We start from the raw sequence: 16,445 nt of genomic DNA, 5'->3' as shown, positions 1-16,445 counted from the left end.
GCACTGCTTCTTTCTGCTGACCATGAAAACATATGTACCCGCATATAACAAACATGAGAGGTGCAGAGCCCCCTACTTTTTAAAGTGAAACGCAATAAATCAGACATACGAGTATTTCCAATAAGCAAACGCAAAACAATCACAAATGAAATGAAACATTGCCAAAAAAAAATGTAATTATGGCCATGCGACCCGACCCAACGGAAAGCGACATACATGTACTGTTATATACGAATTGTATCCATACATATGTATGTATGTACTATTTGTAGCCACAAATCATGTGAAGCACTTCAAATTGAATTTACCAGACAAGTATGTGAAAAATCAGGCAAGGCAAGTACCCACAACTGTTTATTATTTTTATTATCTTATTATGATTATAACTGTAGTTTTTTATTGTTCATTTTGAAATAAAGAACCTTTTATTTCTTTACAAAAATACTTTAATTATTATAATGTTTAATGATAGAAAAAGAAAAACTTTCACTAGAAAGTACAGATTGTCTGAGCTCATTTTGTAAGTTGACAAATGTTTTCTGCCATAAATATATATAAATAAATAAAATGAAGATGCAGTAACAATGCCTTCTAATAAATTCCATGTATTTCAACAAACATTGTTAATTAATTTTGTGTAGCCCCCAATTAAAACGCTTAATTTTTTGTCACCTTTGACAAGAGAGCTGATATTTATACCCGTAGGGTAAAAAGGGTATATTAGTTTGTACAAGGTATGTAACAGTCAGAAGGAAGCATGACGAGAGAAATCGTCTTAAACATGTCCGTCCGTCTGTTCGTCCGTCCGTCTGTCAGGATGAACGCAAGGATCTCAGATACTATAAAAGCTAGAATAACCAAAGTTGGTATCCAGAAAATTGTCTGGGTACAAGGTATTACACTGTCGGGCTTGCTCGACTGTAGCGTTCTCTCGTGTTATATTATGAAATGATGATGATTAATCGAAATGAATAGCATAGCTATAAGTATGGCAATTAATCGCGTATATTGCTAACTGATAATAAGCGGTATGTACAGACCGAAGCTACCCGAACAGTTTCAGTTTTCTGAATACAGCGCAGCATGAAAGTCGTGCCTCTCTAATAACCAGTGAAAGCTGAAAGCTCGGCAAAATTACGTATACGTAACAAAAATACAGTGAAAAGAACGGCAAAATCGAAAGTGTCAATTTAGCATAAGTACCAAAGGTTAATGAAAATATTTCGGTTGAAATGTGAATATAACTAATTCCAAATTCAAAGTTTTCGATAAAAGTTTCTGTTGGAGCCGTTTCAACAGAACGAGAGATATACGCATAAAACCGTCGGTTGCTCCAGAGAGCACCACAATCCAATAAAGGTCCAGCTTTGTCGGAGTAGATAAGGTTATGTAGGTTTTATTTCCTGATAAAACATAAAAGTATGTAGGTTTTTTCCCTTAAAATTCACAACGAACCTACGCTTCTTGTCGGTCTCAACAATCGACTGATCCAAGAAGCGATACTTCCATATCTTGTTTATTGGTGTTCCAAATCGGTGTTAGTAAACGCGAATCTAGCAGTTATAGCAATTTGTTAAACATTCGTTATTTTTAAATTAGAAAAATCTTCTTGTGAAGGTGATACAACGTGAACTATTTACTGCCTATAATAGAAACAAACATGTTAATAAACCAATTTTTTGTGAATGAAATGAAAAAATATAAAATGTAAAACTCACTCAACTAGACGCGATAAACTTTTTGAACTGATTTAAAGATTATCGAGCTATCAACTAATGCGCCCCAATTCTAAAGTAAATACTAACTTTGTGGGAAATCTTTTTCTTTCAGTCAACATGTCACTTCGCTCTCCGCTCAGTGTTTTGTGTGTGCTGTTCCTTTTTACAACTCTCATGGAGGTTGAAGGACACGACAGTATCGACGAAATAATGAAAGAAATTAGTGAGACCAATCCAAATCCAAATCCAAGGCAGGAAATGGAAGATGAGATTGTGAATCTTTTTAGAACGGAGTTGAAGAAAGTTATGGACAAATATTACAAGAGCTGTGATAACAGCTTGAACACATCTGACGATAATGAACAACCGAGCTCAGATGAGGAACCCATGTTGTGCGGATATCAAAAAGAGTGTGTGGATAGATGGCTCTGTAGAAATGCTACCTTTGATGAATCGGAGGAAGACTGCTCACAAATACAAGCCTGTTGTCACATTGATGATAAGGTAAGGAGCGTAAACATTTGCATAAACTCATTTAAATTTTCAAATTTCTACTTCATACGCAGTTGGACAAAACGTTGCAGCCGTATTCCTGCGGTCATCGCAATCCTAATGGTGTTGGATTCGAAATTCCAAATGATGTTGCAGACGAAGCTAACTTCGGCGAATTTCCCTGGATGGTAGCTATTATGCGAGAAGAAAAGCATATGGGGGATGGTGCTTTGCTTTCAGCCAATCTTGTACTTTCGAGCATTGAAGTCATGCACGACATTCTAGAAGCACAATTAATAGCTGTGGCTGGCGAATGGAATTTGAATAATACAAATGAGACTTTTCCAATTCAGAGCCGAATAATCGACAAGATAGTTCCCCATTTCGACCGTAACGTTACTGACATGGCTCTAATGTACCTCCACTGGCCATTTATTATGAGTCCACATATCAGACCTATATGCTTGCCAAATGCTGATGAACTTTTCGATATAACTGGCTGTTTTATGACAGGTTGGGAAAGTAATAGCAAGTCCAGTGTATTAAAGAAAATAAGGTTACCTATTAACTGGAACATTTGCAATGAAGGAAATGAACTCAAATCATTATTGTGCAATCCTGAGCCTGAAACGTTTTGGGACCTTGACTCTCACTTTGCCGGTTGGCCCATAGTCTGTCCCCTGGGGAGAGATTCAAAATATCGTTATACCCTAGCTGGACTCGTTTCCTGGGATGGCCACAATGTATTACATAACCATATTTCAAAACTAAGCGTTTTGATTCAAGGCGTTCAAGAGAACAATACAATCACAACATTATTTTACGCTTTAGATGCAGGCTCAAGCAAATATGTAGCAACTAATCAAATAATTGATGATTATATTGTGTTTGAACTATCTAATCTTTAAGTTGGAAACTTCAATCAAAAATAAAAAATTCAACTGTAGACATATTAATTAATTAATTATTTTGAAGCGATAACATATAGCTATTTTTTCAGCGATTGAATTAACTTAATGCTGGTTTTTACTTTAATAGAATTTAAAATTAGTTTTATTTTGTTACTTATGAAACAACAATAAATGTATTATATTATATGCATTATGTATTATGGCGACTATTTTCAACGTTTATATTAAAACATTTATATATGTTTGTCGCTGCAAATTATCTTATTTTATCTGTTAGATCAGCAATGTCCATTTATAAACGTACTGCTTCCGCAACTCATGGTCGCTTATCGCTTTGCATAACATTTCAAAAGCAACCTCCGCGCCTGCCCCCTCTATTGTTATTATTTTTCTTAATGCATATATTAATCTAGCGCTTATTTCGTCTGACTGAAGTCAAAGCAGATGGAAGGTAAGAAAAGAAAAAGAAGCGGCATAGAGTTCCTTTGGAAAAAAATCCATTTATTGTGAAAAAATTCAATTTATATTCGATTACGCGTCGATGTCTAAGTACAAGTATGCTATATACTTGTAGAGAGAGCCGGAGTCGGGTACTTGGCTTCGAGCAGATTTTTCATTGAAAGTGCGCTGTCATGCGTTAAAATTGCAATTTTTTCTTAGCAAAAGGCTGAGAATTGAGTTTGAGCTTAAAGCAAAAAATTGTGCATCGAAAACAAATTTCAAATGTTTTCATAAAAGAGCAGCCAAATGCTTTAGCTTCTAAAACTAAAAAAAACAATATTAATTGTACAGTTTTGAGGCCAGCTCTTGGACGGCCTCGCCAACTAAGCAACTAACAAACAAACATAACAATCATGGCCAATTGTAGTAGTAGTTAAATATTCATGACCATTCAGTTCGTTGTGGGCCTCCCCCCTGGAAACTGCTAAAGAGATGTGGATGTGCGCGGCATGACAACTCTATGGAAGGAAAGCGGGCGGCTTTATGCGGGTTCGGGTATGCATGGGTATTGGAAAACGATTTGAAAGAATGGCGGGCGCGCTAGTCGGGATGGGGGCCAGGCCAAAGAAAATAAAACCATCACATAGAAAGGAACAACACAACACTTGCGAATTCCATTGCAAATGAAACGAAAAACGCTTTATTTTGATTTTCTGCACGCGTTTTCAGCATAGAGATACACTGCGAGAAAGGGAGGGAGAGGGTGTGGCCGCCGGTACTTCAAAGCGAAAAATGTTTGGTGTTTTTCTGTTTTCATTTGCCAATTGCCTGCTTTTGTTTTTTACGCGGGATCTTCGAGAGCACGGGGAGAGCAAATGGAGGCAATGGCGATGGGCGCCACATGTTGACAGGCACGTGGCAGGCTCTGTCATTACGCTGGCGTCGAATGCAATGCCGATGATGGTGTTGGTGGTGCTGGTGGTGGTGGTGGTGGTGGTGCTGATGGCGGTGGCAGCATTTGCAAAACAATTGCCCAAGTGGTGGCATTTTGTATTACTTTTCATTCTGGGTCTGCTCCTGCCTGGCTTTAAAATTTAATTAAGTGGTTTGCGGTTCGTCGGAAAGGGGGCTATGGGCCTACTTAAAGCCTTTTAACACTTTAATAAAAAGGTTAAAATATATCTGGGCTACACCAAATAGTCTACAAATATTTATGATTCACACACCATAAAGTACTTTGGCTAAGTAATTGATAAATAATTGTAATTCTTTGTAATTTGTCCTCTTTACTTTGTTTTATATTTTTTATATTATTGGAAATGTTTTAGTTTTTATAATATTTTCTTTATCATTTTAAATTAAATTTAAACCGTTTCCGCACATTTGATAGAATTAAGTGAACTGAATTAAGAACAAGTGTGTTTTAGTTGTTAATAATATTATTATTAAAATTATAGTAGTACTTAAAGCCTTTTAACACTTTAATAAAAAGGTTACAAATATTTATGATTAACACGGCAGTCGATTATTTTTATTCATAACTATAAATAATTGTAATTCTTTGTAATTTGTCTTCTTTATTTTCTTTTCAATTTTTATAAAATTTGGAATGTTTTCTTTATCTGTAATATTTTAATAAGTTCAATTCTTATCGTTGCATCAATCAATGTTTTGATTCGAAAGCATTCCGCACTTTTCATAGAATTAATATACTTATTCTTTTTTGCAATTGCTGCTCTCCTATATTCCTATCTGTATTATAAGGACAATTATTAAATAAATTCATGTGCTTTGAATAGTGGCATCTTACAAAAATACAAGATTAAATGGGGCTTCGAAAATGAAATTAAAAAGTTATTTGAAAGACTCCAGCTAAAGGTGCAGTCTTTTAAAATTATGTTTTAGTTAAATATTTAAATATTTTAGTTATGTATTTAAAATTATATTTCAATTATTATTCCAAGTTTTGAGCATGTTTCAAGCGTTACTAATATTATTATTAAATTAATAGTAGGTTCCGACATTGTGAATGGTGAACAAAAAAATTATGAAAAAAAGTATTAAATCGGAACTTGATTGACTTGAAATATTATGTGATTCTGTCATCATCAAAGCATCATCAAGCAAAAACACGTGCCTTTTATAATGCGTTGCAATGCCACATTAAACGGCTGTTAATTTCCATTATAAAGTGCCACCAACAACAACAACAAGAACAACAATAGAAATTGGAGCAGCACAAGTGGATTTCAAATGTAAGCGTATCAATATGCAAAAGAGGTTTAAGGCAAGGCTTGACGAGCGCCCCTCCCCAACCCCCCACAACCCACTGTCTGTCTGCATGGAGCAAATGCGAGGACTCGCCAAGCGGGGAGTGGAGTGGGTGTGGGTGTGGGGGTGGTAGTGGGAGAGGGAAAGGGAGAGAGCGCATCAAACCCCACACAAGTGGCTAAACGTGACGAGCATACATTAAGGTGTCTTCGCCTAGTCTTCAGCAGGCATGCCAAGCGGGTCCTCTAGGCATGTACAGGACGCATGTTTGGCCACAATAAATGCAAAAAATATGCATAAAGTGCAAAATAGCAGAGCGACGAAGAGAGAGTGGCAATAAAACGGCGGAGGAACGAGCACGAAAAAGTGCGAACGTTCGCAAAACCGACACAAATGAAAACGGGAAAAATATTCAATCAGACAAGCGTTGAAGAGCTGGATGGAGTGTGCCAAAAAAAAGAAGAAGAGGAAGTGCAAATGTCTATATCGTAGTGTATGTACAGACGAAGAGCCGTGCTCACAGGACTTCAGGTACATTTAATAACAGAGCAGGACGAAGCAACGCAACTGTTTGGAAAAGTTTAAATTTTAAAGAATAGATTCAAAAAAAAAAAAAAGGGCTCAGACAAACTACACAGCAGGAAAATGTGCGAGTCTAGAACCAGCGCTTGTTTCTAAAAGGTGGAAGTCTTGCAAGAAGCCCAGATGCTTGTGCATTCTAATAATTGACGTAAGTAAGGCTTATTTTCAAGCTTCATCGCAACCACTGCAGAAGAAAACTGGCCAAGCTGAATGGGCAGAACGCTGTCAATTCTTGGCTACCCCTGAAATGCAAGAGGCAGTCTACCCAAGCTTTATGGATCCTACATGTGGAACTTCGGTAATCAGATTTCGAAAATGGCTGTTGCCTTGCTCCGCAGAGTGGGTTCAGATGCGCCATAATATAATCTTACGAACCATCACTGGATGCGACTAAACGCGCAATCACAACAGGCTGATTTGTTCCCTCAAGTTATTTTGTCCAGTTACGAGTATACTTCGTTGTTTATTTTAAAATTAATGTTGAAAGACATTCCAGGCAAGTCTCTTTTGCAAAAGAAGATGCATCAACAGACAGACGTATAGAGCAGCAACTATAAAACAATAGAAGTGATATCATATCTTAGATTATGTCTAATTTGTTTTATATTTTTTATTATTCAAAGGCTAGCAGAGGAGGCCAGCAATTAAAATTGTTTGCCGGCAGACTGTTGTGCCACTTGCCAGAACTTGATTCAGAAGTTTCCGCAACAACAGCCTGGTAACGCGGTAGGTCAACTGATTTGAATTCTATTTTTCATTTTTATTGGGTTGCTAAATCTGTTATCAGCATTTCTACCTAATTGTATCGTCATTGCTTGAGTTCATCTACCTCTTTGTGTTTTTAAAATGTATTTGAATTCGCAAAAACGAGTCTGTCTTAAATTTTGCGTTAAAAACTAGTGCGAAAAAATTAGAAAATTTTAAAAACTGTTTTAGCAAAGATACTCTAATGACTCAGAAGAGATCGTGATTCCATCGAGGACTGATAAAAACATCAATAAATGAAATGAATGAAAAATTGTTGAATAACCACGAATCAGCCATCAGAGAGCTGATAGAGCAGAGTATTTGGAATTTTTTGAATACATACTTGTATATCAATAAATGAATCGAGGACTGGTAAAAACATCAATAAATGAAATGAATATCAATAAATGAAATGAATATCAATAAATGAAATTAATGGAAAATTGTTGAATAAAGACGAATCAGCCATCAGAGAGCTGGCAGGTGAGAATATTTGGAGCTTTCTGAATATATTTTGATAACATACTCTTACACACATACATACTATGTATATGTACACATACTATAAAAACAGGCTTAAGAAAACGGACGCAAGTGATAGTCACAGAGAGAATGAATTCTACAATGGCTTTAACTACAGTTGCTTGCAAGGAAAATCAGCACCTTGAACCACTCTTATTTTCCTGTTGTTTTTAATTGCTTAATTATGGATGCATTTTAGTCACTATGTTGAAATTGTAACGTCCACAGTTAGCGTAAGTACGTGTTCAAGTGCTTGTCTAGACGTTTGCCTCAATGGCTGTTATAACAAAAGTTTTGCATGACAATCGCCAAAAAGGCAAACCAACTTGGCTACGCAAATTAAGAGCGTTGCTTAAAACCAGGCAAACGGATATAGAAAAAATTAAACAACGTGGTAAGCAAGTTCATTGAATTGCTCCTTCCACAGAGATGCTCGGAGAACTGACCAGCCCCAACAGCCAATGGAAACGAAATCCAAATTGTGGAGAATTGTTTTGGTCGAGGGTCATAAAAATGCACATTAAAGGAAAACAGGCGCAAAGGAAACAAGGCAACAAGGAAACTCGAACAATTTTCCCCAGACAACACGCAAGCCAATTAAAGTGTGCATGTGGAAAAGTTTTGGCGCCCAAATGGCGGCGCCTCAATGTCAGGTCATTAAAATTTAGTGGGCGCTTTTTGCATAACACGCACAACAAATGCAACGGCAAGCAGACGTTTTGTAGCTGCCAAGGCCCACGGCCCATGCCCCACAACCCACGACCCACAACCCACGACCCACATGCCACCAGCTCTGCGCCCATTTTGAAGCTCATCATTGAAATTACACAGCAGTGAGAAAAAGTAAAATGTAAGAAAGTGCTTGCCAAACTTTTCAGGATTGGAAAGGATGTGCAGGAGAGCACAACTTTTTGGCGGTAAATCAAATTTTTGCTTGTTAACTCGTTCGTTTAAATTAAGTAGAACATTAAGCGTGGTCGAGACGTTGCTGTCCAAAACCAAGCCGCTAACCAAATGGCAAGCGCTAAAATTTTATGTAATTTAAAGCATTTCCTTCTAGCCGCAGCAAAAGCGGCCAAGAGGAAATGCCAAAGTGACGGCAGCGACGCGACTCGACGCGCCGTAGCCGGCGACGCTGCTGACAGCTAATGAAAATACTTGCAGGCATGCTGGCGGGAAAGTTGTGCGAAAACTTGCACGATTGGTGAAGGCAAGGAGTCGTAATTAGCGTAGTGCATATTTTACATACCCACATTCCCTTATATACAAGTATATATATATAGATGAAAAGTAGAAGAATGTGAATCTGAAGAAGGCAACAGTCTGAAGAATTGATGGTGTGATATTACATTGTTTGATGTGATTTATAATTTATGATATATGTAGAAATAAGATATTATGTAAGATTATGCAGTTATAATACGTCCGGCCCTGCTTTTAAGATCGAGAATCGATTGTTAAAGAAGTATAGAAAAATAAGAGTTGTGTGAAGATAAAAAGAAGAATTAATGCTTGGATTTTTGTCGAATTTAAAATATTGAATATATTGAATATATTTAAAATATTGAAACTGAAGAAAGCATCAAACAGTCCGAAGAATTGATGGTGTGATATTATATTATCGGATATGATTTATAATTTATAATATATGTAGGAATAAGATATTATGTGAGATTATGCAGCTCTAATACGTCCGGCCCTAGTTTGAAGATCAAGTATCGATTGTTAAAGAAAGAAAGAGTTGTGTGAAGATAAAAAGAAGAATTATCACTAGGATTTTCAGTCGAATTTAAACTATTGAATAAACGCCTATGAATATTATTTGTATCTTCAAATAAGTGTTTTCATTAAAGAGCACTGAGATAAAATAAAAGGGAGGCACTCATTCAACCTGCAGATATATAATATAATAGCAGGTACAATTATATGTATATCTATTCCCTATATGCGATTTCTCTATCGGCATTCCAGATAGATTTTTAAATTTTTTTTAGAGAACAAACAAATAGGGCATATATAGTATAATAAGTACTATTATTATGTATGTATGATAGTAACATTATTATATACAATCTATGCTTCAATGAAATTTTCAAAAAACATACTACGCAGTAAATAAACCAAATTTGTTGTTAATCGGATAAAAATTTTAGATCTTTCAAACAATTTTTTTCGCCAACTCTATGAAAAGATAAATGAGCTTAAATTTTAGCTTCCTCGTACAGTTTGTATATCATCTATATAGATATATACGATATATAATATGTGATGTATGATATATATGATTTATAGTATGTGAAATATGTTAGCATATCAAATAATATGATGATCATACAAATACAGATAAATATGTATTTACAAGAATATTACGTTATAATGTCAGCTTAACAGACAACAAAACCTCAAATACTTGTACAAATGTGGCATAATGTCTATTAACGCTTCCGACAATTTTATTTGCAATGATTTCATCTGATAATATTATTATTATTTTGGTTTAATTAACGGTCTTTAATGCCAAGAATTATCAGTCGCTTTATATTTATTTTAAAGAACATGAGCACAATGTGACATCAGGTCAAGAGCCCATTTAAATTATTAGTTTGGAAATACAGCACGAGTCACTCTAATCACAACACGTTGTTGTTGTCATTGTTATCAACGCAGTTGCAAACAATGTGTTCTCCCAACGGCAACTACAATGACAGCAGCAACAACAACAGCTCCGGGTTGGGTCTCATGTGGGCATATGTTAAACATTTTGACACTTTTGCGCACGGTTGAACCACCAGCACCGCTGAACTCTGACAATCTAATGAAACTTGATGAGGGTTCCCTTCTGGTTAGACACAGCTACGATTACAACAAAAGCGACAGCCGTCGAGCAGTCGAACAGCCGAGAACAACACCAGAGCGACACGTGGGCGTTTGCAATTTATTTAAATTTAAAAAAGCCTTCGTGCAAAATTTGTAACAATTTGTTGTTGTTCTTTTTGTTTTTGTTCAGACTGCTTCAGTTTGATAATCAGCGTGTTGGCCAAAAAATCAACGAGCGCCATTTTAGTTAAATTTCTAACCAAAAAGCCCAAACCAAACCACGTTCGCGGTTTTTCTCGAAGCTTTGCTGTGGCGTCACGTGCGGACGCGGTCACAACGACCGTCCATATTGAAAGTTAATTAAGTGCAGGAAGGCTAGGAAGTAGCGGCAGCTGCCACTACTCTGCCAGCAGTTGCTGACAAATGCCAACCACTTTTAGCCCGTTGGTTGCTAACGGATTTCGCTTTGAGTGGTGATAGGCTAAAAAAAATAGGCTAACTAAATATCTCTGTTGCTACATTTGGCATTCAAAATAGAACTACGAAATCGATTTGTTTATTTTTCAGTAACTATCGATATCCTGCTCGGAAAGTCACCTAAGAATAATAATAATAAAGAGCTAAGAAAAACTTAAAAATATATGTAAATAAATGAAATTAGTATATTTGCTAAGAAAAGACATCTAGTTTAGAAATGCAAACCGTAGAGATTTTGGGAGAAGAAAAAGAAGGTCACACGAAACAAGGCTAGGAGCCACGTTAGACTGGAAGCGCGATCTCTTTGCCTTTGAATAGTGAAACGAAGTGGACGTGTTTTTACCAGTGATCAGCAAAAAACCACCTTGAATGTGTTAAATAAAACTTATCTAAGTGACAACAATAAAATCCAAGCGCGTGTGCAACATCATAGTTTAAATTTAAAGTGAAAAATATTATAATAAAAGCCACATTAGCAATATTTGTAATTCTGTCTAACTTAACACATAGGACTATCTTATGTTATCTCTATTATTTAGGCAGAGATGGTCGATTCTTATTATTGCTACGCGACCGTCTAAAAATTGAATTCATTTGAAAAAATTACGTCTTTCGGTGAAACTGAATTTTGCGATATATTACACATATAACTGATGATATTCGAAATCAAAGGCCAAGTGTTTTACAAGATTGGTTCACTAATGAGGAGCCAAACTTTCTTCAAATTTATTTCATGGGCATTTGTGAACAACGTGCTCGACAGCTCGATGCCTGCAAACATTTTCTTAGATAGACCAGAATAGAGAACAATTGTAGGAATCGTTGGAAGTTTTTTTTTTTTTCGAAAAACAAAGAAGAAAGCTTAAAAGCATTACGATTCAGTGGCACAGCAACAGAAGCCGGATATGCTATTATATTTACTATATACAAGTATATATATAGTAAATATATATAAAAATATATAAATATATATAAATGTGTGTATATAGCACTTGTTATAGACTTCAATTTGACTTCAACATTTTTTTTGACCTTTAAATCAGTCATAGAACCAATTCGATAACATGCACATCGTATCGAATTTGAAATGCCATGTCTTACATAATGGGAAATAATGGTATATATATAGCTATTGCACGATTTTTCAGTTGCAGTGATTCAGAAAAAGCTTACAAATGCTTGCAATCCGTTTGAGTTTATTTTTTATTTTGGATGCAATAGGCATCGTACTAACAAATAACCATGTTGAATTTACAAATCGGTTTATGTACCATTTGCATAAAAACAGAAGCCTCGATAACATTTGCACATCGCCCGAATGGGTTCGGCAAGTATTAGCAACGGTCTATTTAGGCACAAAAGGCACCACAAGGGAGAACCTCGAGGAAGGACTGATGTTGCGGACTGTCAGCCCAATGGTGGCAGTTAAGGAATTTCAAGACTTCCATAACAAACTAACAGAAGGTCATGTTATATTCAGTACTGGAAGTTTCGTGTTTGGTACTGAAGGCAAATCTATTATAAACGGGGAGTATCTAAAAAAGACTGAAAATGTCTTTAAAACAGTTAACAGAAAGGCAATATCTTTAGACGAAAAATGTTTGTGCAGCTTAAAATATTTTATATGGCCAAAAGTTAATCACTTCATTCATACACCAAGAGTTGGTCCAAACATTGAGGACACGAAGGTTGGAGTTGTCAACACCATTTACTTTCGTGGTTATTGGAAATATCCATTTGAGACAATACAATATAATGATCAGCTCGAGCGTAATTCAGTGCTAAGGTATATGAGTGCGACTGGAAAAATGGCTTATGAATATAATGCCAAGTTGAGGGCCTTAATGGTGAGCATACCCTTTAAGGAGTCGGATTATTCGATGCTTATTATAATACAAGCTGCGACTCCAAAAATTGAAGAAATCGAGGTACAATTAAAGGACATTGATTTGCTAAGGGTAGCGCGTGATAAGAAAAAATTATTTGAGTTAATGATGCCAAACATGAAATTTAATTTTGAAATGGACTTAAATGATTTTATATACAAGGAAATGAACATACAAGGAATTTTCGAAAATTGGAGAGATTTCAGTAGTTTATCTAACAAAAAACTTCTCGTTCAGAGTATTACCCACAAAACCAGAATAGTGGTGAACCCAAGAAAAATGGAAGTGGCATCAGTAAATGGTAATTTCTTTAATAATTTTTTGCCATTTTTATTACTAACAAATTTCATTTTAGTTGTTCAATTTGACGAGACCCCAAAAGGAGCATACAGAAATTGTACGTTTTTTTAGCCTTTTACATTTAGTATTGCGTAAAGTTATTTTATTTATTTTGTTTTTCAGCTGAATACGAGCAACGTTCAAGAATCAGGGATGCAGAAAAGGTCAAGCTAAACAGGCCATTTCATTTTGCTGTCAGAAACAGGGAGAAAATATTTTTCGTGGGAACAATTAAGAACTTCAATAATATTATCTAATGTAGTTCCATAAATATATACATATGCAAATAAAATATACATATGTACACAAATATACATAATAAATTAAGAACTTCAACAATATTATCTAATGTAGTTGCATAATATATATGCATATACAAATAAAATATACATATGTACACAAAAATACATAATAAATAATAATAACTTCCTTTTATTAAAATGCCAAGCAATTCGGTAGTTACGGAAAATCACTAATAACGCCAAACTATACAAATGAGACATAAACTCCATACAAAATTTCGGGTTACACTCCTAGAGTTCAACAAGCAAAAAGGTTTTCTGTCAAAAGTCCGCTGTTTTAAAGGTCCAAAAATGTTCCAAAAGTAACAAAAAGCTACTCCAAGTGTTGAATATTTATTAACAGATTAAGCTTATTAAGAAGGCAAATGTTTTCTAAACGTACAAAATGTTAAAGCAGCTGAGTATAACAATTAAGATGGAAGCTTGGCATTTAATCTAATTATAAATAACTATATAAAAAATTATACATAAAATGTTTGTGAAAAGTATGTAACAGTATTAAACATCTCCGATCCCAATGAGCATATATGTTCTTAATCAGTATATTTAAAAGTTCCAAAAATATATTTATATTTATGTCAACAAACATGGACAGTCGACATATGTAGAAAAACACTATAAAAATACTGATCAAATTACAATAATATCTAGTGAAAATGACGAGAGATATCTAGATATGTACGTCTAACTGTCCGTTCGACTGTCTGTCTGTCCGTCTTTCTGTCTGTCGAAAACTATAAAAGCTAGAATAACCGAATTTGATATCCAGATTCTTCTAGTTCTGAGAATGGACACGTTTATTTTTTAGAATTTGAAATTCTTACGTCAGAAATATCTTTTGCGCAATAGAACCAAACTTTTGTTTGAGCTCCAAGGTCGGTAAACACATAGGAAGTGGAACTAGAATTAGGTACAGTATGTTAAGCTTGAGATATATATATTAGATAGGACACGCATGGTTTGTTTGGGCGATTATTTATGGCTTTTGTTTTTGCTTATATAAGCATAAAAATCACAATTTACAGACTCGTCTATAAAAGCAGCCTGTTTGAATGCAGCTCGATAGTAGGAGCTCTTCCTCAAAGACCACCTGGCACAATATGTTGTTCACATGTGCTCTGGTATTTGTGTTACCCGGCTATATTTTTGCGCAAAACCTGCCATTGTTGGATTCCAATTTAAATTCGGATGGATCGATCGCAGGACGATCGCAAAGTCAGGTCGATGAAGTCGATAGTACGATTGTATTTGGTCCAGATATCTCATTAAGGACTGCTAAATACCGCATATGGAAGAAACCTGAGGATTTTTGGGAGGCTTACTACAATGAGGAAGGAAAGGAACCCTCAGTAGCATGTGATGAAGGAAAACCTATTCATTGCTCTAGAAGGAAGGCTTTTGTGGACGACATGCGTGTAAGTCAAAGCCACTATCAACATGGAAAATGGCCGAATACAACGATATATTACGAATTTAATAATGGTAAGTGAACAGCAATCTAAGAATATTGGCAGTAAGTCGATTAACCCGTCCTTTTTAGTGCCCGATGACAAAAAGGAGATTCTTGAAAATACCATTGAAAAGATTAATCAAAACACGTGCTTACAGATAGTTGAATTACCTGAATCTCCTCCTTCAATTGATGGTTGGATAGAATTTCGACAAGGGAGATGGTGTTCATCGAGAGTTGGGTATAAAAAAGGGGTAAACAGTATTACTGTTAAAGGATGTCGACCCGGCATGCTTATATATCACGCTTTGAATTTTGATCATATCCACAATGCTGAAAATCGCCAAGAATATATAAATGTAAATTTAAACAATTTAAAAAACCCTCACAACGAGCAAAATTACGTAAAACAGAATGCAAGTAACTTTGATATAAGATTTGACTACGCAAGTCCTTTACATTTTCGCAATTGCCTATTCGCAAAGGACGATCCTGTAATAACATTTAAATCCTGCCCGTCTATGAATATAGATGAAGATAGAGACGTTTCAGAATGGGACTATTTTAAGATTAATAGACTATATTGTCCAAAGTGGTACTATAATAATAAAATATAAAATTAAATCTATTTATTAAAGCCACATGGTCCATGTTCATGGATATAAATAAATGTGAATAACTTGTATCTGAAGGGTACACTAAAAATAAAAGTACACAAGCACATTTTTATATTGGCATGTAGATACTAAATGCTGTATTATAACCATCGATTTTTCATCTCAGTAAAATAAATTCACTTGTTTATTTATTTATATTTTTGTATTGCTTTACGTAAAATATGTTATTCTCTATATTAATTTTGCTGTTCTTATTACAATAACTTTCAAAAATGCAATCAACCTCAAAAAAATAATGATGTTATTAAAAACTAGTAATATGAAAGTAAAGATTATTATAATTGTTTCTTTAATATATGCTGTACACAAAGGGTGAAAGGGTATACGGTTTTGTGCGAGTGAACATGTAACGTAGACGTTGTCTAATCCTGCTGATCAAGAATATATATACATAGTTTTTTATCATGCCTCCTTCTGCCTGTAAAATACTCTTGTACGCTACAGAATAAAGAAGCTCCATAAATCAAACTTGACACAAGCACTCTATGCGAGTATACTATTATCTACCTTTGTCGGTCAGTTCTAAGAAAAGCATCCGAATCTTAAAGCTATTCATATAAAATATATGAAATAGGATTATTTTGATTATCAGCTTTTATTTTCTATTAATTTTTTTTCTCAATCACATAACTCATTGTGTGTGTGATTATGTCAAACAACAATGCAGACATATTTATCCAACATAAAATAAAAATTATATATAACGACTTTGCGTTCCTTCTCCTCCTCCTTCGAGACAGAAGCTGCCTTATCATGCAGAGCCGACAACAATTTTAAATAGCTTCCTCTGATGCTAGCAACTAAGTATGTAGA

At 35.1% G+C, this 16,445-nt stretch overlaps 3 protein-coding genes across 3 annotated transcripts; all 3 read left to right on the top strand.

Moving 5' to 3' along the window:
- The first annotated feature begins 1,105 nt into the window (after nucleotides 1-1,105).
- On the top strand, nucleotides 1,106-3,156 carry LOC115626409 (phenoloxidase-activating factor 2-like). The gene is made up of 3 exons (XM_030521774.1): nucleotides 1,106-1,208; nucleotides 1,831-2,222; nucleotides 2,285-3,156. The coding sequence occupies exons 2-3, from the start codon at nucleotides 1,836-1,838 to the stop codon at nucleotides 3,116-3,118; spliced, it is 1,221 nt and encodes a 406-aa protein (XP_030377634.1). The 5' UTR covers nucleotides 1,106-1,208; nucleotides 1,831-1,835; the 3' UTR covers nucleotides 3,119-3,156.
- Nucleotides 3,157-12,178: 9,022 nt separating this feature from the next.
- LOC115626442 (serpin I2-like) lies at nucleotides 12,179-13,547 on the top strand. The gene is made up of 3 exons (XM_030521815.1): nucleotides 12,179-13,165; nucleotides 13,220-13,261; nucleotides 13,327-13,547. Exons 1-3 carry the CDS (start codon nucleotides 12,244-12,246, stop codon nucleotides 13,458-13,460), a joined length of 1,098 nt encoding a protein of 365 aa, XP_030377675.1. The 5' UTR covers nucleotides 12,179-12,243; the 3' UTR covers nucleotides 13,461-13,547.
- Nucleotides 13,548-14,589: 1,042 nt separating this feature from the next.
- Nucleotides 14,590-15,763, top strand: LOC115626453 (astacin-like metalloprotease toxin 1). Its single transcript, XM_030521832.1, has 2 exons — nucleotides 14,590-14,987; nucleotides 15,046-15,763. Exons 1-2 carry the CDS (start codon nucleotides 14,606-14,608, stop codon nucleotides 15,570-15,572), a joined length of 909 nt encoding a protein of 302 aa, XP_030377692.1. The 5' UTR covers nucleotides 14,590-14,605; the 3' UTR covers nucleotides 15,573-15,763.
- Nucleotides 15,764-16,445: the final 682 nt, after the last annotated feature.

This window comes from Scaptodrosophila lebanonensis, unplaced genomic scaffold, assembly GCF_003285725.1.
Source record: "Scaptodrosophila lebanonensis strain 11010-0011.00,11010-0021.00 unplaced genomic scaffold, SlebRS2 tig00000085-arrow-pilon, whole genome shotgun sequence".
Classification (NCBI taxonomy): domain Eukaryota; kingdom Metazoa; phylum Arthropoda; class Insecta; order Diptera; family Drosophilidae; genus Scaptodrosophila; species Scaptodrosophila lebanonensis.
This window is presented reverse-complemented; position numbering and strand designations above follow the sequence as displayed.

What these genes read in the sequence shown, in the direction of transcription:
- LOC115626409 (XM_030521774.1), top strand. Translation starts at nt 1,836, where the DNA reads ATGTCACTTCGCTCTCCGCTCAGTGTTTTGTGTGTGCTGTTCCTTTTT. An exon ending in GTTGTCACATTGATGATAAG is followed by an intron (nt 2,223 to 2,284) that starts GTAAGGAGCGTA and finishes CTTCATACGCAG; the next exon opens with TTGGACAAAACGTTGCAGCC.
- LOC115626442 (XM_030521815.1), top strand. Translation starts at nt 12,244, where the DNA reads ATGTACCATTTGCATAAAAACAGAAGCCTCGATAACATTTGCACATCG. An exon ending in GGAAGTGGCATCAGTAAATG is followed by an intron (nt 13,166 to 13,219) that starts GTAATTTCTTTA and finishes ATTTCATTTTAG; the next exon opens with TTGTTCAATTTGACGAGACC. An exon ending in AAAAGGAGCATACAGAAATT is followed by an intron (nt 13,262 to 13,326) that starts GTACGTTTTTTT and finishes TTTGTTTTTCAG; the next exon opens with CTGAATACGAGCAACGTTCA.
- LOC115626453 (XM_030521832.1), top strand. Translation starts at nt 14,606, where the DNA reads ATGTTGTTCACATGTGCTCTGGTATTTGTGTTACCCGGCTATATTTTT. An exon ending in ATATTACGAATTTAATAATG is followed by an intron (nt 14,988 to 15,045) that starts GTAAGTGAACAG and finishes CGTCCTTTTTAG; the next exon opens with TGCCCGATGACAAAAAGGAG.